Below are 23,187 nucleotides of genomic sequence, written 5' to 3'. Positions count from 1 at the left end.
GGGGTGGGGTTTTTTTTGTTTTTTAAATTAGTTTTTGTTTTAAACTCAGTTCAGTCAGGATCACACAAGAGAACTGTTACTATCTGCAAACAGTAGAAGCTTGCAGGCCAGCTAGTGCTGAAAAGGCCCACTGATAGCTAAGCATTTCCTTTAAGATCAAGTATCAATGCAAGTGATGTTTTTCTTTGGTGGATTTACTAAATATGGTCAGAACTCGTTGAGACTCAAATTGGGGGAAAAAAACCGAACCCAATATTGCAAGCAAAGCTCCCTTCCCCAACACACACTTTAGCAAAATTCCTTCTATTTCACCTATGAGTTTTTAAACCCCACATCTTAGTTTAGAAGAATAAAATCTGTAACTATGAGAGGGGTAAAACCTAAGCAGCATAGTTGATTCTGGTGTAAAAGCTGCAGCAAAAGGATACATTCTGCCATGGTCTTGATAGTCTGATCTTTCACGGCGGCTGAACTAGGGTAGCAAGTGTGAAATTCTTTGCGCAGATCATAAAAGGAATAGAAACAGTCTGACAGCAGGAAGTTCTACAAGGAAGACAAAAAGTTTGTTTTGTACACACCATTCCTTTAAATTCCAATTAATATTTTTGGACTGAATGAGGCAGTCTCAAAAAAAAAAAAAAAAATCACATAGTTGCATGTCATCAGCTTGTCTGTGATAGACCAGTTTTAGTTCCTTTGTAACACAGTTCAAATTCCACAGCCTTACAGAATTAGATCTCTATACGAGCAAACCCAAATAACTTGAGAGGCAGACCCGTGCAAGACAGCTAGAGAAGACAGCTGGGGAAGAAAAAAAGAAAAAAAGAATCTAGGTTTTGCTGTTTTATAAATACTTACATTTAGGATACTGTATTTTCTCTTTTGTGGCTACACTGAAAAGCAATATTGTACCAAAACACGATAACAAAGTTTAAATAAACATTGTTACAGTGGAAAAAATATCTTCCAGCAACTTAAAGACGTTTACTCATTACTGTCTGTTGTGTATTGGATAAGAACTTTAATTATATAACATTATTAAACAAATGTTTAAGCAGCCCTTCACTCAGACATCAGCTTATTTTTTCAAGAAATAAAACAAATAATTCTGGTCTAATTCACTATTTTCTCTCTCGCACTCCTCCAACTGTTTTACTATATAAAAGTTTGACTTTGGTCTAGTCAAACAGCATCCACCTTTGTAAATAAAGAATTGAGAAAAGTCACAAGGTAACGCTTCTTAGAATGTTGGGAATGGCAAGAGCTAAGGTCTGAGGGTTACTACCATTTAACGTGCAGGGAGAAATAGACTTTCACAAATGAAAAGGTATTGAAGGAAAAAAAAAATAAAGAAAAGAAAGAAAGAAATGCAGTATTAAGAGACTCAACACTTGATCAGATCCATTCCTTGGTTTGATATGCACAATTATTTCTTCCACAACATTACAGTATTTGTTTTGTTTCAGTCAATTTGTTTCAAGATGGAAGTACAAAGAATTACCCACAATCCATACTGCAGGATGGCATGAAGTGGAAAAAACAAAACAAAACAAACCCCCCCCCTACTGTTATGTTTGAATGTTAAATATCATTCCTGTTTCCTTACTTGCTTCATCCCTACACAAACATGCGCTTTTCAAAAAAAGTCAGTGTGTTATGTTTTAATATAACACAAATGCCAAACGAATATTTGTTGAAACTCAGCATGAGCCAATACCCTTATATAGAGAAAAAAACCACAACTGATCAGTCAACTCCTTCCATGTCTGCAGCTCCCATTCCTGGGGGTTTGCTGCAGACTAATTCAAGAGCCACCACGCTGCACAAAGGCAAGATTCTTCTCCCTGTGCAAGACATCCTGCTCCACGCCCTTGCAGGAACTCGGAGTAGAAACGGCCGCTTCATGTGGGAGTAGCAAATAAGCTGTAGCACTACTTCCCCTGAAAAAATGCGGATGAGGAACCACTGCCACTCTCCAGGGCAAGTCACTGCCTGCATGTTTACTCTCTACAGGACATTGACACATGGCTCCTACCAACTTCAGATCTTGGTAGAAACCCATGGCTCCACACAGAACCTGTGGTTTAACTCCAGCCTAAACAAAGCAATAGTTCTCCATCACCTCTGCTGAGGTTAGACCTGTACCTTTGCTTCTATTTCTTGAGACACAGAATTCAGAGTACTTGTACTGCTCTGTCTCTACCCTGTCTTTCGTAATTTTCCTCTTCATTATGCTCCTCTGGGAGTCCTCAAGTACTGTAGCTGACTTCCAAGAGCAAGTGCCAAGAAATACTTCTCTGCTACTCAGGGTTGTGACAGGAGGGGGATCATCTTAAATATTCTTGGAACATTATAGTTCCCAAGGCTGAATTGTGTTCCTCATCTCAAACTCACATAAGCTATTTTCTTTGATGTCCTTAAAACACAGTATCGCCCTTTTGCATCAGTTCTGACCTCATACCTTCTTAGATGTTTCTGGGTGAAGGACTTGTCGAATGAGTAACTGGCCATCACTGCAGAGCGTGTAAGAGCTCCTTCCAAGTACTTTCAAATCACTGGATACCAGCTGACTAAACTGAAAAATAAAGTGATAAACTTCATTGCACAGATAACTCCATAAAATGAGCAGTTATTGTTATTACAACACTTTTTTTTTTTTTTTTTTAAGAAGATAGAATAATTCAGCATTTTGTAATAGCTTTTGAAAAACCATAAAGGATAACAGATGTAGGCTTCTGATAAAGGCAGGCAAAGAAACTATACGCCTTTGTGGAATAGAAAATAAGAACCCAGCAGTATGACAAAGAGAACAGTTAGGACAATACGGCAGAATTATTATTTTGAGTTATGAATTATGGTATTATAATTATAATATTCAAAAGCTGGAATAATTGTAATATATGCTATGAAATACTTGAAAGTAAAAAAAAAAAAAAACCAAACACTTTCAAGATGAACCACAACATTGATTTTGCAATAGCCTTTCTTCACCTATGACATCTTTAACTTCAGTTATATCCTTAATGTTTGTTTGGTTTTTTTCAATTTGAACTCCAGAAAGAAAAAGGCTACCTATCAGGACTGACTAATGTTTCAATAGTTATATGCTAAGAATAGCCAAATAAATTGTGGCCTAATACCTTCAAAAGTGAAATTATAATCAAGTCGCAGCCAAGCCAATCAAAGTTCTTGGTAGAGATACAGTGTTAAAAACACTAGATAAAATTATTCCCTAGCTGTTGGCTGGACTACCCCCAGTAGGTTAATTCTCCAGAGGAAACGGTTCTATCTGTCTTGTTTTCCATCCTTATACAACAGTTTCTAGCCTTTTATTACTCCATACCAATGTTAAATTCCCTGCTCATAATAGCTGACTATTGCATTATAGTACCTACATGTATCAAATCAGTAAATAGTAGCTTGTTAGCTAACTTTCAAGGGGACAAATATAATTATTCTGGGCTTCTCTCTTGATGCTACTCCCTCCCAGGAAAGCATCACCTCACAAACAAAGCAATAATTAACATCATGATGCAGTAGCCACCCACTACTTTAAGCAATAGCTTGCAACTCCAAAACAACCACCCCCAAAAGCAAATTACAAGTTGACTTGAAACTCAATCTCTTTATGCTGTCTTTTAACCTGTGTATGGGGGGAAAAGAGGGCTGGTTTGTTTTATCATCAACACATGTGACACTTTACATAGTTACAGTCTCTGTTCAGAAAAGCTGATGTCCTAACTATCTGACCCCACGTCTACACATTATTCACTGTATGAACAAACGTTGCAGCATCTGTGTCCCAAAGGTAAGGCTCCACGAGGGAGAAATCATGTATTGAAGGTGATTTTGCAGGAGCAGAGACATGACTACCCAGGCTTTACTTCAAAATAACTGCACACATCCAATTCAGGCCCTTTTCTAGACTTGGACAGGTAACCAGCGTTCCACTACCATCAAATGCTGTAGTAGTGGCTACTACATATCGAGACAGAGAACTAAGGGGCAAAGCTGGGTAGAGAGAGGCACTTACATCAGCATCTCATATAAATTGTTTAATTTCCAGATATACACACACACACATATATGTAATGAAGTTATTTAATATCAAACAGAAGATACTTGAAACTTTTAAGAAGGGTGAAAAAGAAATCCTTCCCAAAAATCCCTTTACAATGCAATTCTTTGCACACTACCAAAACCACACAGAAACAGCCCAGGTTTTGCTGCTACCACAAGTTGAGGTCTTAAAGAACGTGAGGCTATAAAGCAAGTCACTGTTTAAGGATGATTTAAAGTCAGAAAATTGAGATCTGAGAGTGCTCAAAGTATTTCAGCTCATGTGTAAACACCAGACAAAAGAAAATTCCAGAGGACTCAAAAGGAACCACTTCAGAAATGCAATTCTGGGGACTGCCACTATCATAGGCGAGCAACAAATATTCTCACCACAATAACAGACAAGGAGAATTGTGTTCTTACTGAACGCAGAACCTTATTACTTTCTGTTTTAACTTCTGGGCACAATAAAGAGCAAATATTTGTAAAAAGGGATTGGAAATGGCGATAGGAATTAGCCTCCAGAAGGTGCACAGGGATTCTTGCCAAAAGGAAGCAGAGCCTTACTGATGAACAGTAATAAAACACTCCCCAAACCTTCAACTTTGTACCCTGTGCTTCTGAAGATGCACAAGAGCCTATATAAAGAGTGCAATTAGGGAGCAACTTTGATCATATACAAGAAAAAAAATCCAACATAGACAATTTGAGGGAAGCAGCAAATTGCAGAATCACAGAATGGCGGGGGTTGGAAGGGACCTCTGGAGATCATCCAGTCCAACCCCCTGCCAGAGCAGGGTCACCCACAGCAGGTGGCACAGGAACGCGTCCAGGCGGGTTTGGAACGTCTCCAGAGACAGAGACTCCATCACCTCTCTGGGCAGCCTGTGCCAGGGCTCTGCCACCCTCACAGGAAAGAGGTTCCTCCTCATGTTTAGGTGGAACTTCCTATGCTCAAGTTTGTGCCCGTTACCCCTTGTCCTGTCCCTGGGCACCACTGAAAAGAGCCTGGCCCCATCCTCCTGACACCCACCCTTTAAGCGTTCATAAGCATTGGTAAGGTCCCCCCTCAGTCATCTTTTTTCCAGACAGAAGAGACCCAAATCCCTCAGCCTTTCTTCATGAGAGAGGTGTTCCAGTCCCCTCATCATCTTGGTAGCCCTTTGCTGTCCCCTCTCCAGCAGTTCCCTGTCCTTCTTGAACTGGGCAGCCCAGAACTGAACACAGCACTCCAGATGCGGCCTCCCCAGGGCCATGGCAGAGGGGGAGGATGACCTCCCTCCACCTGCTGGCCACACTCTTCTTGATGCCCCCCAGGAGACCACTGTCCTTCTTGGCCACAAGGGCCCATTGCTGGCTCATGGTCACCCTGTTGTCCACCAGGACTCCCAGGTCTCCTTCCACAGAGCTGCTCTCCAGCAGGTCAGCCCCCAACCTGTACTGGTGCAGGGGGTTGTTCCTCCCCAGGTGCAGCACCCTACACTTGCCCTTGTTGAATTTCATAAGGTTTCTCTCCACCCAACTCTCCAGCCTGTCCAGGTCTCTCTATATGGCGGCACAGCCTTCTGCTGTGTCAGCCACCCCCCCCAGCTTTGTGTCATCAGCAAACTTGCTGAGGGTGCACTCCATCCCTTCATCCGGGTCATTGATGAATGTATTGAACAGGACTGGACCCAGTACTGACCCCTGGGGAACACCACTTGTCACTGACCTCCAACTAGACTCTGTGCCCCTAATCACAACCCTCTGAGCTCTGTCTTTCAGCCAGTTTTCAACCCACCCCACTGTCCATTCATCCAACCCACACTTCCTAAGCTTCCCTTTGAGGATGCTGTGGGAGACCGTGTCAAACGCCTTGCTGAAGTCAAGGTAGACAACATCCACTGCCCTCCCCTCACCTATCCATCCAGTCGTGCCATCATAGAAGGCTATCAGATTAGTCAGACATGATTTCCCCTTGGTGAATCCATGTTGACTACTTCTGATAGCTTTCTTTTCCTCCACGTGCCTTGAGATGACGCCCAGAACAAGCTGTTCCATCATCTTTCCAGGGATGGAGGTGAGGCTGACCAGCCTGTAGATCCCCGGTTCCTCCTTCTTGCCCTTTTTGAAGACTGGGGTGACACTGGCTTTCCTCCAGTCCTCAGGCACATCACCTGTTCTCCAGGACCTTTCAAAGGTGATGGAGAGCAGCCCAGCAATGACTTCCACCAGCTCCCTCAGCACTCTCGGGTGCATCCCATTGGGACCCATGGACTTGTGGATATCCAATTGACTTAATTGATCTCTCACTTGATCATCCTCAACCAAGGGGAAGTATTCCTTCGTCCAGGCTTTCCCTGTTACTTTCTCCAAAGTCTGAGACTCCTGAGGGCTGGACCGAGCAGTAAAGACCAAAGCAAAGAAGGCATTCAGTAATTCCGCCTTCTACGCATCCTGTCACCATGGCTCCTGTCTCATTCAACAGCGGGCCTACAATTTCTCTAGTTTTCCTTTTTGCCTCCAATATACTTGAAGAAGCCCTTCCTGTTGAGCTTGACATCCCTTGCCAGGTTTAATTCCAAGGAGGCCTTGGCTCTCCTCATTTCTTCCCTGCATACAAATGTATGCAGCCTCCTGCTTTACAAATAAAATGTAAGAACTGTAGTTCAAAAAGCCTTCACCACGTTAGAAAACAAAAGGAGAAAAATGTTCGGACAAGTGAAGAATTACTCAGGCAAAATGGTGTAAGTCAAGTTGGTAAAAATCAAGACTATTGCACTGAAATAGTCACTTTTTTTTCAGATGGTGCTTCCCGTACAACATTCAGCTGAAAAGACAGATACACGGCACAATTATTTTCAGAAGCCCCTGCTGAGAAAGAGATCAAGAAGAATGAAATATTACGTAAGGACACTGATAAGCCCAATACTCCAAGTGTACTGAAGTTCAAAGAAGGCATGAGATGCAGCATTTGTTTTCATTTTTAACCGAGCTTAAGTATTTTTACTGCGTATTTATTAAATGTCAGTGATAATATCCAACATTGCAAACTCCTTTCCAATGGGACAATCGACATGGCAAAACAATTCTCAATTTTCTTACTAGAGGCCAGCAGCTTAAAGTGCCTCAGATGAAATGCCACAATGTTGGCAGGCCTTGCTGAGTGCTTATTTAGAAACTTCTATTTTAAAAACAGCCTTTTTCAAACTTTGGGGTGTACTGCTCCAGAAGAGGGCAAAAGGAGTGTGGGAAGAATAGTCAGAAGACATAAGCAATCCTTCCTATCCAAAACAGCTTAGCTATAGCATGGGTTAACTGAGGAGAGGAATGGGGTAGCAGGGTGTGAATGGGAAGATTTGCCTAGGAGAAAAGCATGGGGCAAAACAGCAAGCACAACATTGCCACAGAGGAACAACAGATATTTGAGATTAGCCTGAACTGGCTTCTTTCACCTACGTGAGATGTCTCCAAATTCTGGAAAGGTTAAGTATGAAAAGCATAGCTGTGGACCAGCTCTCGGCACTATAGATTACATTGAACCCTTAAGTCTTTCAGGTAATAGATACAGCCTATCGCACGTATCAAAAAGAGTTAAAGCAACCAGCGCAGATGTGTTTATAAAGCCACATTGAAATATAAGTTAAGCAATTCAATGTTCCCATGGAAAAGTCATCTTCAGCCTCCTTTTTCGCACTATGACTTTCAGGCAGCATCTCAAAAAACGACCTTGAGCCAGCACACACCCAAATGCAGCAAGCTAAGGACAAGTTAAGACCAGTGCCAGATTTACATTACATTTTTCTGCCTCACATGTTGAACAACCTGTCCACAGCTCTGTCATTTCCTAAATTCCATCCCCGTCTCCTTCACTCCACCAATAAAAACCATCTCAGCTATTTACCTCCTGTCGTTTATCTTCATGCTGCCCTCCATAGCACTCCCCCACTTCAGCATGCAAAGCCGCCCCACCTCAAGACTTCCTCCACCCTATGTTTCCCCTGTTAATCTACTCATTTCATAGCAACAGAGTTATACAGAGTGTTAATTACCACTGCTTGCAACCAGCCCTCATTCCGACTGCAAGAACCACAGTGCACTGGCATCACCCTCCACCCTTTGTTGCTTATTCCACCAGCTCAGTCTCTAATAGAGTTCTGGCGAACCACTCCATATTTAAAGGAACATGTTCAGTAATTCAATACCAAGATTAAAAACTGAACAGAGAGAGGAGGAAGAATGAAACAAGCTGCTCTGCACATTTACCTCCATGAAACCTAGAACAGTTCTTAGAGAAAAGGTGTCGAGAGGGAAAGATAGAGTTTGAGCACCAGTTCGAAAAACTGGCTAAACAGGATTTTGGTCCTGGAGCTGAGAGTACAAAGAGAGCGAAGAGCCATGTTTAGCCAGCAGCAAAGCTGGACGAAAGCCAGCACGAGCCACACTGCTGCGTTTTCTGCAAATGAATCCCAAGTGGCTGAAATGACACAGCCCCCTTCGTGTTGCCTTAACTTTAACTGAAAAAAGCCGTGGATCCTAGAGAAACAAGAAGATTCCTCATTAAGCTCTTTCTATAGTTATGATGCACAAAGCACTAAAATAAGCCTCTGGCTATTTGGATATTCCCATTTCCTTAACTAAAAATAGCTCTCATCCTTGAGAAAGGCCACTGCATCTGCATGTATCCATGCCAGCATGGTCACGAAATAGTGAGACGATCCAGTTGCAGAATGCATCCAAGCTGTCAACTGAACCAACTGTTCTAAAACACCAAGATACTCTGGGGGATTCTGTCTTTAATTCACCTCTGAGAAATAACAGAAAATTTGGCTGCTTCTTAGTCATCAGCCCTCCAGCAGCTCCTTCAGAATTAAAAGCATCCTTGCAATTTCACCAGGTCTGGAACATCATGCTAAAGCAGAAGATAAAAGGCCAGAAAGAAGCTTAGCTTATAGTACACACTTCAGCTAGACATGCACCTGTTCCCAAGTAGAAAGATGAGTTATTAGATTTATCAATATTCTTTGCACAAAGAATGGTCCTCATGCTGTGGGGACCTGGGTTTGAAATCAGTGGTATTGACAGGCATGTTACTAAATTTCCCAGAGAAAACAAATTGGTGATTACACATAAATACATTATCAAGTTTCTGACAAATTAGCATATCAAAAAGTACTCATTTTGACTTCTCTGCCATCTTTAGACTTAGGTGGGAGGACAAATCCACCCGGTCCAGTCAAATATTAAGACACAATGATGATACTTGATTTGAGATAGACCTGTCAAAAAAAAATTTGAACAGGCTTAGCATTCTAGATCAGTCTTACGCAAAAAACCAAACAAACCAACCCACCAAAACACCCAAAAACAACAACAAAAAAACACTGCACCACAAAACCCACAACTTATTCAGCAGTGACATCTTTTGGTCACTATTAAAAGGAAAACTTTCAGGAATAACTTAGAAGAGAAGTTATTTCAGCTCATCTAGGCTCGTATATTCCAATATATTCCCTTGAGCTTAAAGAACTCGTATTAGTAATACGTAACTGTCCTAGAGAAAGTGAAAATATACTGCACAGAGCTGTAAAACACACTGTTTGAGATGAAAACAGTCTTATCTGAGACACAAAGGTGAAGTGCCTACATCTCTTTTGCTCAAACTTGGAAATTTAGCTACATGTGGGGTTTTTTTCATATTCATTTTAAGAAATCAAGAATAAATTTCCACTCTGGCCAGTGCACATCTCCACGTGAAGCAGAAGCTAGAGATCTATTTTAGATCTCTTCTGTAAATTATTTTACCTACATAAGAGACGTTCTCTGGTAGTGCATTATTAGGAAAAAAGGTGGAGGACAGCATAGAAACCATTACAGGCAGGCAGCTCTAATATACAGAGAGATATATATCTCTCTCTCTGTGTGTACACATACATATATTTATGTATAGAAATATATATGACTCAAATTATAATATTAAAAATCTCATCAGATCAGTTGAACTTTCATGTTTGCATGTCTAAAAATTCAGACTTTCTAAATTCATAAAGTTATTTATAAATTTCAATTCACTATATTTCTCATTTTAAGTCCTGAAATTTGTTAAATTTTATGAGCACAATGAAGTTTAAGAACTATAGCTTGTAGTCTATCAGACAGATTATTAAATAAGATTTACCAAAACAAGTCAATAATACTATAAGATCTATAGACTCACCCATATACAGCAGTGTTTCATGTTGTAGAAACCAACTGAAGTAGCAACCATACAAAGCACTTGTTTTTCAATCCAGAAATATCAGAGTACACTCTCAGACTTTGCCAAATACTTCACATATGCTACCATTTTGCAACAAATATCACATATGCGTTCTTTAAAATAGTGTACGATATCCAGTCTTACTTGTGTTTAAAAAAAAAGTCATCATTACTTAGACACTACTGTAAGTCACATTAGAGCTTTAGACTGTCTTTTAGGCCTTTGGTGTGGGTCATTCTTTCCTTGTAGCATACAGCATGTAACAATGACCTGTCTTCTTTCAGGTAAGAGAAGCATGGGAAACAAATGACAATCCCCCAAAAAGTCTCTCTGAAGATTCTCTACAACAAGTCCTGCTTCAACAGGCAAAGATATTGCAGTTCTCGCCTCAAATCCTGATTTTATGGAATGTCCTCTACAATTTATTACCAGAGAACACCCAAAATCAATTATATAGTTGCAGGTGTGGTTCCTGAAAGGAGATCTCCAGTGGTTGAACGCTGCAACAGGCTACCCAGAGAAGCTGCAGAGTCTCCATCCTTGGAGGTATTCAAGACCCAACTGGGTAATCTCCTTGGCAGGCTGCTCTAGTTGACCCTACTTTCAGGGATTGCACTAGACAACATCTATAGGTCCCTTCCAGCCTCAGCTACTGTGTGATTCTCCGATCTCTTTGGACTCTCTCTGTTTTGCCTACTCCGCAGCTACACTAAAAGCCACGAAAACATAAGTAAAATTGGAGTACCACTGAGAAAACAAATGCCCAGCAATCCTGAAGTGTCCCTTAGGACTTAAAGGCTCTAATACAACATGAGCTCTAATACCATGGGTTTGGTATACAAAGCTTGAATACACACAACATACCATGACATGTCAACTTTGGGAAATATTTTCACTTGGACTTTGTGCCTCAGACCCTACACTCATGAGGGTTTCACATTTATTTACAATACTCTCCATGGGCAGTTTTCTTCTCCTTCACTCTTCAAACCCTGGTGATAACGTCAGCCTTATCCATGCAATGGAGGAATTTAAAGCATGTCAATACTACTGGGAGGCGCACAGACTGAATTTCAGCAGTATTTACAAGTATGATAACCCTTTATTGTGCTAGGTAACTTTTTAAACAGAGAATCCTATAGTAAGCCCTTGCCTTTGTTCATCTGCTAACTGCTATTCCACATGGCTGATAACGGATACGTGGTGACCTTGTACTGAAATTGCTGTATGGAAGAAAAAAAAAAAAGAAAAAAAAAAAGAGAGAGAGTGTAAACCACAAGCTGCAGCTAACCTTTTTTTCCCCCCCTTCTAGCAAAACAGGAAAAATTACTGCATTTAGATACTATTCAGACATAAACATGAAAAATAAATTGACCCTTGGTTTTATTTCTTTGCAGGGGAAACTTGCAGATGATGACAGAGGCAGCCCAGGTCCACTCACTAGAAATGTTCAAAACCAATATTGCTGGTTTGATTTCTCCAATTAAGAGGAAAGCAATTTTTTGCTCTACTGAACACTAATGCCCAAGATTATTTAGTGGCTGAAGACTAGCCTGGACAAAAGCACGGTTTTCATTTTCAGCATGCCACAGACAATATCACTGTGCTCAGTATGACCAGTCTAGTTACATAGCACCTTATGCCTATTAAGGTATATAAACTGTATTAAGTAACTGAGTGAGTAATCAGTCAGAATGGCCACCGTAAACATACTCAAGGGACAGAGATATGTATATATTACCTAAAACTAGTCAGGGTTTCCATCCAGCTTTGGAATTTGTAAGTGTAAGAGCAGGTTTGCTCTCCTTAGCATCAAGGAGATGCAGGATGTGGCACTGAGCTTCAAATACCGTAGACTGTCTTCTCCTCAAGTGTATTATGTTGCTTCTAACTACCTACTACTCTCGTCATTTTGTATTCTCTCCTGAATAGAGGTCCAAAACCAGCAAACCAGGTACCACACATCCTATTCCTGTTCCAAAACAGTTTCATCTATACCAGGTGTCTGTGTAGACATAAACTCATACCGTTGCCTTTCTCATAGAAAGAAACTAATTCTTTTCCACCCATGGCATGAACTAACAAAGGTAACAGAGTTAAGGTCTCAACTATCCTACGCTAAAATTCCAAACATCACAAATCTTCAAAAGAAGAAGTAGTTAAAGAATACAGAATTATATTTTTAAAGTTATTTAAGATATCCACTTTTATTTTTTACTTTGTTGGGAGGATGAAGTTCCAGGAAGTAACACTACCCTGTCCTCATCCTCATCACACAAATCACGACAGAGTTCTCAAGCCAGGAAGGCACGCAGCCTACATGTACCTCTTATAATGACTGCAAGAGTTCAAGGGAGAAAAGTGGAAGATACTCTTTGAGTTTATGACATCCTTCCATTCAACAAAACACAGAAAAGTACTTTAAAACTCATCATACTCCTTCAGAATTACATAGAGGGACTGGAAACTTTAAGCTTAGGTGAGGGTAGCCTACAGCTAATTTTCTGCATAAAAATAGCTTTGTTCAGCATGGTTCAGCAACAGGTAGAATATGAAAAACAGAGGCGGAGCACCAGTTGTCATGCTCTGTCTGTCCAGTGACAGTCTGTAGAGCCTAGAAAACAGACCATCGTGACAGGACCGTGATGAACTGTCTTAAGTGTGAAACTTCCACATTATTTGTTTGGCTCATTTTAATTAGGCTTCTGTCTTTTTGTGACAAAGTAAACAATAGCTAACTAAAAGTTTTAATTTTTCCTACGAAAGAATGCAAAAATCTAACCTTCTGCCAAGAGAAAGATCTGTCCAAGCCATGCCACTTGAGCATTTTATGACCATTTTTGATTAATTATTTCTTAGATGGAAGTTTGGAACACCAGATTATTTGCATGCTTTCCAGCTATGGTATCTACAGCATCTAATTCAGGTAATGCATTAAGCATAAAAGGCAAGACCAGAGTTCAGGCCATTTAAATGTCACAGCAATCAGGTCACAGTTTTTATCTTCAAAAGCACAATCTTTTTTAATAAGAGAGTGTTGAAATATGCAGAGTACTCCACAAATAAGCTACCTGGAGTTAGCCTTCTGTAAGATAAAGCACCTCAGTCCAGCAACCTAAGAATTTCAGTTCTGAACTTACTTTACTACTATATTATGTGTCGGGAAACTGATAAATAAGGACACAGTTACCAAGATAAAAAGAGTTTTTACCTTTAAATAAACCTGTATGAGAGAGGCCACTAGCTATCAAAACCAACCAAGTAATACAAAAAAGATACATATCTCGCAGAACACCTTAGCATTTGTTAGCATAGGTTGTTCGTGAGTCTGTCTTTAAGCAAAAGGAAACTCTGATTATTAGTAATGCAAAAAATCCATACTCTGTCAACCTTTTACCTACATTTTGAGCAGGATTACAATGGTGCCTCACACTCCTCACAGGCTGCTTGCTATCAGCTCAAGCTCAACTCACAGAGCAAGTCATTACAGCCTGAAAGACACGGCTGAACATACTTTCCAAACTCTAGGTTTTAATTAATGCCGTGACTGCAGTATTTCCTAAAGTCTTGATTTAAGCACAAGCTCTCTCTCACAGTGTTCTATACCTCCCCCACTCCCACTTACCTCTGTTTCAAGGACAAACTTTCATTAGCAATGTGATCTTTAGCACTGCCTCTATTGACTGTAATGCACGGTCCTGCTCTATTTACTCAACACTACCTCATTGTTTGTAGGGCAAGCTTAACTAGTTGTAGGAGAATAGCCAATACCTGCAAAATTAAAGCATTTTTGTCTATTGGGTTGTTTTTCAGGTCGTTTTTGTTTTGTTTTTGTATTGGGTAGTTTTTCAGGTTGTTTTTGTAGTAATATCCAGGGAAAGTAAAAGGAAGAGGAGACATAAAAAGAAAGAAGACATACCTATTATCCACAATTCATTTTCCTTCAAGATTCTTTCATGCTCCTGCCTCTCCTTTAAACTTATACCATAAGAATAGCACAGGCATGGAATAACAGCCTTCAGATCCATGCAGCATCTTGCTTATATAAGAATCCATCTGATTCTTGCTCAAACCCTTATAAATATCAGCAAAAAAAAAAAAAACCCAAAACAACCAAACACCAAACTTTTATAAACTGGCTCTAGTCTGCCTCAGAAATGGGGTGTTTTCCCTTTCTTGTTTAACATGCTTTCACAAAAATATAAAGGAGAAGTGGAAGTAGATCCCTAAACCGGTTTGCCTTTAATCTCTGAAATTTTAAAGTCACAGATTAGGGCAGCAATCCAAAGCATCATGAATTGATTATGTCTGATAAATGGAAAAATGAGAGTAAGAAATTATCAGTAAGATTTTAGCAGTTTTTAACTAAGATCAGAATTTACACTTGGCCTTCCAAGGGATTTAGACCTGCCCAATACAGAACAAGGACTATAATAGTGACATTACTTAGATGTTGCTTCCTTTTAGAGAACTACATCCTCTCTTTCAGGTAGCTTCTTGTTTCTAAAGTGAGACTTGATATGAGCTGTCTGTAATATGAAGCAAGTCACACAGCTTCTTGTGATCAAGTCTCAGTGCCTGAGGTTTATAGGAAGAGAGGGTTGATTTATATTTTCTTTTGTTTCTTTAAGCATACCACAAAAGCAGCAGTTTTCTTCTCCTGTGCTTCATGTTTACATGGTGCCATTTCACATGCCTTACAACAAGCAAAAGTTCATCCTGTAACAGTTTAATTCTGCTGTAAGAAATAACATTGGCTAATACACTTGAGTAATCAACCAATGAAGCGAACCCCAAAGCTCTGTCATAGTCATATTCTTGTGACTGCTATGTATTTTCCAGTTCTCAAGCTCACGCTTCCCCCTCCAATCCAATAGTTATTTGATTCAAGAGGTTTGCTGTGTTAAACACTGTTTTGTGTCTCTCTCCAGCTGCAAAGGACTCCTGAATTAACTTTCAGGTACACAGCTACAATAAGATCTACTTACAAAGCAAAACCTCCACAGTGGTTTTTGCATTTTATTTTACAACTCGTATACTGTAGCTCTACTTTACTCTTGGTGCAATTTACTGCAACAGAATTACTTATCAGGAAAGTAATTCCGCCATAATTTCTGTAAAGAAGGTTAATTTCACACATTGCCAACATTGACACAATTCGTTATGATGTTAAAGCATGCTTTCTTTAAATTTCTCTAGAATTAGAGCCAGAGAACTGAAACACTGCTAATTACGTTTTGATTTCAATTCAGTAAGAATAAAAACACAATTCAGAGACTGTCCTAGAGTTCTAGTAACAAAACATTTTCTTCTCAGCTAACAGGTGTCCAAAATGGGCACAGGAGCCAAGTTTTTGTGAAAGAGAAAACAACTGTTTCTTAATCTTAAAATTAAGTTTCTTTCCAATATTTTAGCGCTAACACGATAACCATTTCTCAACACTTTTTGCCCTCTCTGCCCACTGCAGCTCCACAAGGTAGCAGGGGGAAAGAAAAACTAAAGTATTTTTAAATGGAAGTTTGGGAGAAGTGGCAGGATTGGTGGGGGGTTTTTTTGTTGTTTTGTCACTCATCATGTAGTGAGCATTTAAATTTCAATTCCCGATACCTTTTGCATAATATTTATCTTCTAACTCACATCTACCTTCACAACATCTGGATTTAATGAACAAAGGACAGATCAGTAAAGCAGCTGTTTATAAACAAAGCAAGAACAGGGCTATTGTATAGAAATATACTGGAGTAAAGTGTGAACAGTTTAAAGAACATCAACACAGATTTACCAGAGCAAAGCACTGAAAAATGGTTTGTAGAGCAAACGTAACATTCAGTACCTTCTTAGGACACACACATTAAGTTGCCTTTCAGAGTATCAATATTTTCCTCCTTTCTTGAAATTAGGCTGTAGCTAACAGAAATCAATCACGAAGGAAAACAACAACACGATCTCTGCAGTTTTTATGCAAAGCAGCAACTATTAAGAAGAAAAAAAAGCTTTTCCAGAGCAGACAGGAGATGGCAGACAGGAATGTGAGGAAGAGGGAGAATTACTGTTTATATTTCTAATTAAGAGACATAAAAGTTCTGATTTTAACCATAGAAATTATAGAAGAGGGCTGATATTATGCTGCTAAAAAAGAAAAAAAAAATCTTCTCCAATCAGCATTTTTAGTTTTGGCCACAACACTGCTTTGCTAGCAATATCAATTCCAGCATCTATGCGTCACCCTTAAACCTAACTGTTCAGCAAAGAAGTGCTGCAACACGTTGACAGAAATGTTGCCCTTGTTTGGCAGCACTTAGCTACCCAAGACCTTCTGCATGTAACTTAAGGGTGGGTTGTTTTGTTGTTTTTTTTTAAAAAAGAAAAAAAAAATTCAGGTAAACCAACACGTAAATGCAAGAACTGTGCAACCCTTTCAAAAGCTGTGACAAGAACCAGGGCTGTTTGCAAGGGCATGTAGCAATAGGACGAGGGGCAATGGTTTTAAACCAGAGCAGGGTAGGTTTAGATTAGACATGAGGAAGAAGTTCTTTACAATGATGGTGTTGAAACACTGGCCCAGGTTGCCCGGAGAGGTGGTGGAGGCCCCATCCCTGGAGACATTCAAGGCCAGGCTTGATGAGGCTCTGAGCAACTTGATCTAGTTAAAGGTGTCCCTGCTTCCTGCAGGGGGGTTGGACTAGATGGGCTTTAAAGGTCCCTTCCAACTCAACACATTCTATGATTCTAGAATTCTATGAAAATGGTACCGGGGAAGAGGGAAACAGTAGAGGTTTGCAGACAATCCAGAATACCCACACAGCTTTCTAAACTGCTTCCATGTTAACATGTAACAGTAGAAGTACTACACGTATACTTACTGTCAAAACGGTAGACTATAAATCCTTTATTCCTTGGCCACTTTTGAAAACCCTGACAATAGCTTATTAATACATTTCTAGTGACCTTTTCAGTAGCTGCTTACAGCAAGCTAGAGGAAAGAATTTCAAAGTCTTTGATGATCATGTAATCCAGCAATCTTTGTGTTAAAAGGCTTCCACCCTACGTTTTACTGTCTTCCAATGACTTTAAAAAAAGCTGCAAGTACAATTTCAAGAGAAATTCAAGTATTCAGATAGAGCATCAGAGCTGCAAGAACATCCAAATGTGCTAGCGACAAAGTTTTCAAACACTGCACAACATCACACTGTGTGAAAACAGGCATTTCAAGCTATCCTGGACAGGTCATAATAAACTTTGTTTTTCTATATATGCTAATCCGCCCAGGCTTAGTAAGAGACTTAATATTACTGTTTAACTTCACCAGAAGAAGCAGCAGCATCCGCTATCATGAAAAGTCTACTCAGGCTCATTCTCAAACCACTGGGCCTCATTATTCACTTCTAATCAATACTGGCACTTTGACTTTTAAGAGAAGAAGATAGCCCAGCTAGCCGAGACTACCACATTGTTATGCTTGCAAAGAAAAGAATATGCAGCTTTAGACAAATTCCAATATATTCCAATATTGGGTATCAAACATAATTTAACAAATGCTCTTCTAAGTTTAAATGGAAATAGGGAGCTACTAGATGCTAATATATAGTAAGAGCCCTGCATAAGGCTACATGCACACAGGATACTCAGCCCTCCTGCTAAGAGCAGGATTTTATCACTTACCTGATAGGTAAGTGGTAGGACAACCTGAAGGCCAGCTTGTGTCTGCCAGGAAACCCTCATCACTCCCTGCTGATACCCAACCAAGGCCACAGTTTCACAATACAAACTGCTTCGTGGCCAACCTGTCTTAAAACCTTTCTCTCCTTTCACCCACACTGCTTGTTCATACCTTGGTGCTATGACTGCCCTCAGAAAAACTGCATCATCTGCCACACCATACATCAGACAGAACTGCTCCAAACCAAAACTGCTTTTAACTCAAAACAGTGCCCTGCTCCAGTTTAATATGCAGCCCCAAACACTTTCGTACTGGCAGAATGCAGGAGAGGGAGGTCCACATAGCAGAAAGGTGCCACTAAAAAGTTTTCATACAACTGCAGCTTGAGAACATGATGCGGGGGCAGAAACACCTTAGGCTGGTATCGCCATCAAACATGTTGGATCATGAAAATACAACCAAAGGGTGTAGTTTCATGGGACGTGAGCTTGGACAGCAAAGCAGCTTAGACGTTCCCACCCTACCTGCTCATTTCAGTGATCCTGTTTACAGCACAGCTTCACAAGGAGTTTCACTGACACAACAAAAAGATGGCAAAGGATGGTGCAGGGGCAAGAAAGAAGCTGGCTTCACTGCTGAAGCCAAATCTTGTGAAACTACATCCTGAGTAGTTGTTGTGGAAAGAACAACCTGCTCAGTAATACTTGCCAAAGGTTTGCCAAACACCTGCTCCAAAACTTCAGAACTCAGACCCAGTAAATATTCCAAAATACAGACTCTGTTAGGAGTTTTATTGAGGTGATACAGTCATCAGATAATCTGAAGTTGGAAGACCAACCACGAGACCAAAAAACCAAAAAATCACCCTGCATTTTCAGGCTTTTTTCTGCAGTCTGAAGGTTCAGAGACATATTAAGAAAAATATTCAAAAAAAATCATTTATCGAAAATGAAGGTGTGACAGCTGGCAAGCAAGCCAAGAAAACTTTCTGCTAGCACTTTGTGAAGAAGAGGCTGCAGAACAAGTTTCTCTTAAAAAAAAAAAAAAAGTTGTAACCGGTTTATCAGGTTAGAGGAATTCACTGGTTCTTCCGCCTCTCCACCGACCCATTTGTTTCCCAATGCTCAGCTAACGAGATTGTTTCTTGCTGAATTTGTTGATACGTGAGAAAATAAATTGCACCTGCAGCTCAGCTGGATGATCAATAGGCACCCAAACATGCTTTAGAGAACTGCTCATTTGCTATCACCTGATGAAGTGCCAACCCCTGAGTATTTTCAATTTGTGCATAGTTTGGGGGGGGGAAGGCCCAGCTTTCCCTTTCTATATTTAAGAATACGAATCGAATCTATCATTGATGTATTGAATTCAATGTACAATGCCATGAAAGATCAGCAAGCCTACAACACTCTTTCAAACAATTTTTTAATACTTAAATGTCAATCCATAGATGAAATTTGGATGCTTTCAACAGGTCCAAAAGCAGACCCAGCTCTCATGAGAATCTCTCCTTTTTTATGTATATCGTTCAAAGTAAGATGGTAATTACAGCTAAATACTGCAGACAGCTCTCCAAAATTATTAGCTGCTCTTAGACTTATTCTTTGTCAGGGAGACATGCAAATATTGCCTTGCACAAGGAAAGGAATATGTCTTAAGGCAAGTCATGCTGATTCAGCCAGGTTTTCTGTATGGGAGGGATTAAGAAATCCACAACACTTTCAACTTAGTATTCGATCTTTAACTTAGAACCCCCATGGCTAGAATCAGAGAAGCACATGAAGATCTCAGCTACATCATCAAATTTTCTACCACAATCCAAGCAGGGTGTGGAAAGCTAATTTCACATACTCTATAACACTATCTCAAATCAAGGTACAAGTCTGCTTCCTTTTCCTCCTCCTTTTCAAATAACCACTTCACCCACCTGTGCTTTTGCTAATCAAAACACTTAAATGAGGGAAAAACAATAATTCTGTATGTGTTGACAAATACCTGATTCATCCTTTAAATACATGATACAGTTAAAATATTTAATGGACTTATAGTCAAAAATGCAGAAAAGGATCTACTATTAAAGAATATGGAATTTTGCTTTTTGCCACCATTGCAAGTGGGAGGATGAATTAATTCTCTCCTAACTCCCATGGAGTCAGGACACATGGAGGGGAGGGGAAGGGAGACAAGCTTAGGTAAAATGTGTTCCAAAAGACCTGGAACTGGCCACATCACAACTGACATCCAACAATTAACAATAAAATCATTATTTAGTTGCACAGATATGCCAAACAAAAAGGGAAAAGAAATTGTTGTTTTTCAAGAGTCTCTACCCACCTACACACAAAGGTAGTACTTCCTTTTATTTGCTAAAGCAGACCCACCTACAGTGCAATTTACGGCAATAAGATACAATCTCTCATAAAGTATTGAGTATAATTAAAGTGTGTCTGTTATAAAGGTAAACAGAGTGTACTGGGCTAAACTGTTCCAGATGTCTTTAGTGCAAGATCTGGGACAAGATCAAACCTGCAGCTGCACATTTTCTCAGGGGTTATTTTGAAGCTAAAAAAAAAAAATAAAAAATTAAATCACCTCTTGGTCTTGGACTCTAGCAAAACTAGTGCTAGTAGAATAAATGCCATCTGCAGCTAATATTAACAGATTTTAAGACACATAAAAGTTACACGTTTCTGTTTTCAAAGATACTCACTCCAGAGTGAAGTGTTAACCATTTGGTATCAAAGAGGGTTAGGAGCCAGTCTGCCAAGTTATCTGTGTCACCAGAAGTTACAGCAACATGAACCTGTTTTACTGCCTAAGCAAGTTTCTTGCTGAAACACACCTACGAATGATTCAGACAAGGTGTGGAAAGCCAGTTTTATATGTTACACAAAAATGCACTATTGTATTTTTCCATTCAAGCACATTTTGTATATAGAAAAGATAGTGAAAGAAAGCAAACTTTCAGGAACTGCATATGTATACACTATTTGCATTAAATTTTTTTAGGTAACTTAGGACCTCTTGAACTACAAAGATCATAGAAATTTATAGATTTACTGTCTCAATGTGATATTAAGTGAGCCAAAGAGCAAAATACAGAAATCATAGAAAAAAACATAATCACTTTATAATCCACTAAACTAATTAAGCTTATCTGCAAAAGAGCAATACGCAAAAAGCACAACTGATGCTTTATGAACACATAGTTTTGAAGAGTTCAACTAACTTCCAAGAATAACCAGTGAGAAAAAGGTTTTAAATACATATTGTAGTGGTGGACCTGTAGATTAAAACATACCATGTAAGTTTTGCAAGTTTGATTATCACTGCTAAATTGAGTAGTGCTCTTATCATCCTACTTTTTTTAAGGTTTGGGTAAGAGAAATTTGGAATAAAAGTAGACCCATTAAAATAATCTGAAAGCCAGACCTTCCAAGGACTAGGGCATCAGCTCAAATATTCTGATATTGCACATAACTGTTTCAGAATTATATGGTTCCCATTTCAAGTGGTTCAGGTCTCTTTTGGGTTAGCTTAAAATAAGCACAAAAACTTGCTAGTGAGTTCAAAGTAAAAGGCAAAATTAAAGTCTATTCATTTTATCAAACCAATTGAATCTCGTCCACAGGCTTCACCCTGAATAGCCCCTGATCCCATGAGCAGCACCTCACCTGTTGAAGAACCCGGTCCAGTGGCTCAGCTTTGCCCAATCCCTCTGGTGTTAAGCCACTCACTTCACGACACTGGTCACTTAAGTCCAAATTCTCTGCTTTCACCAGGGATTTGTGTAGTGTCCCTACCTAAAAACATTTAAGAAATGACGGACAAAAGTGAGAAACAATGGAACTGGCTCTTTCTAACAATACGTTCAGACTGCAGAAAAATCAGAAAGGTGCAGCATCACGGTCCCGATAACAATCGCAATGAGAAAAAGCATTTGTCGATTTCACAAATCGAAACCTTTTGCCTCGGTTTCTTGCCCTCCCGCCCAGGAGAGCCACGCTCTCTGCTTCGGTGAATGGGAGCCGGGTTTCATGGGACGCCTTGGGCAGTTAGCACCGATTTTTGGGGGAGTTGTTAATTGCAAAGGGAAGATCACATAATGTTAAGTCAGCTTCCTGAGTCTATTCATGAAATTGATAGTCATGTTTGTTTTATCAAAGCCCTTCATCTCTAGGGGGCTCTTGTTTAGGATAGGGCTTTTGAAAAAAATAAAAATAGGGCCTATTTTCAGATTAGCCTAAAAATTAAAGGAAGTCAATATTCTCTTAAGGGTTATCCAAATATTGGCTTAAAAAGAAAAAAAAAAAGGCTCCCGCAGCAGACCACAAAGGGTCCAACGGTTACCCTGAGAGCTTCCACGAAAGCACGCACATTTGGAGCCTTCTGAGGGCAGCGTTTTGTTTTAAAGCTCCCAAAGTCCATAGACATCTTCGAATTTGAAGCTACAGATGTTTTAACGGGCACGGGGGTGGAAGCGACCAAACTTTCTTTAAAAAGTTCCTTCTTCCCTTAAAACGGCAGAAAAAGGAGCTTCTCGAGTGAGGACCCCGATGAGTGAATGACCCCCGGGCACGGGGGCCCGCTCCCTCCCCTCGGTGCATTTGTGAAATGAACAAACGGCTCCGGGGAGGCGGCGAGCGGCCGGGCGAGCCTGCTCGCCCTGCGCCCGGGGAACGCGCCCTCGGACCGGGTGTCGAAGCCATACCTTCTTGCTGGGTAGATCCACAACTTGCCACACCAAGAGAATTAGTTCCCTCTCATCCGAACCCAGTTTAGCCCCATATGCACCAGCTGTTGCCCCAAACAACACCACCAAAGAGTCACTGTGCGAAGCCGTCATGACCACAGGGGGAAACAACTACAATCAAAAGCAGAGGTCAAAAAAAAAGAGAGAAAAAAAAAAGAAAAAAAGACAGACACACAAACAAACAAAAAAAAGAACAAAAAATTCCCACAAGGCTCACCCCCTACCTCCAAGTGATCAAAGGGGAAAGGAGCGAACAAGGAGTCACAATATCAAGAGGAGAAAAAGAGCTATTTAGGAGGGAAGGGTGTTTGAGACAAAAAAAAAATGGAGAAAGCTCGCATCTCTACCTGTTCCCGGTGATCTTCTTCCCGGGGCTGATTGGGAGGTGAAATTAGCACGCTGTGGGTTTCTTTCCCTCTGACATCATGGCAGAAGCCCAGCCTGGGCTTGGGCTTTTTTTTTTTTCTCTCTCTCTTT

The 23,187-nt window shown here is 40.2% G+C and overlaps 1 protein-coding gene across 5 annotated transcripts in view; it reads right to left on the bottom strand.

The window, feature by feature from the left end:
* Positions 1-23,187, bottom strand: part of ESRP2 (epithelial splicing regulatory protein 2) — a 46,324-nt gene extending 23,137 nt beyond the window's left edge. For 2 of the 5 annotated variants that reach the window (XM_054198924.1, XM_054198927.1), the window contains exons 1-4: positions 22,669-23,044; positions 21,632-21,760; positions 2,462-2,575; positions 429-543 (exon numbers count right to left, since the gene is read on the bottom strand). In XM_054198924.1, the coding sequence (XP_054054899.1) occupies positions 429-543; positions 2,462-2,575; positions 21,632-21,760; positions 22,669-22,803 (493 nt within the window). In that variant the 5' untranslated portion in view covers positions 22,804-23,044. The other 3 variants (XM_054198922.1, XM_054198925.1, XM_054198926.1) reach the window with 3 other exon arrangements.

The sequence above is a fragment of the Rissa tridactyla genome, chromosome 4, assembly GCF_028500815.1.
Source record: "Rissa tridactyla isolate bRisTri1 chromosome 4, bRisTri1.patW.cur.20221130, whole genome shotgun sequence".
Lineage (NCBI taxonomy): Eukaryota > Metazoa > Chordata > Aves > Charadriiformes > Laridae > Rissa > Rissa tridactyla.
The sequence above is the reverse complement of the archived record's forward strand: the minus strand, read 5'-3'. Positions and strand labels throughout refer to the sequence as shown.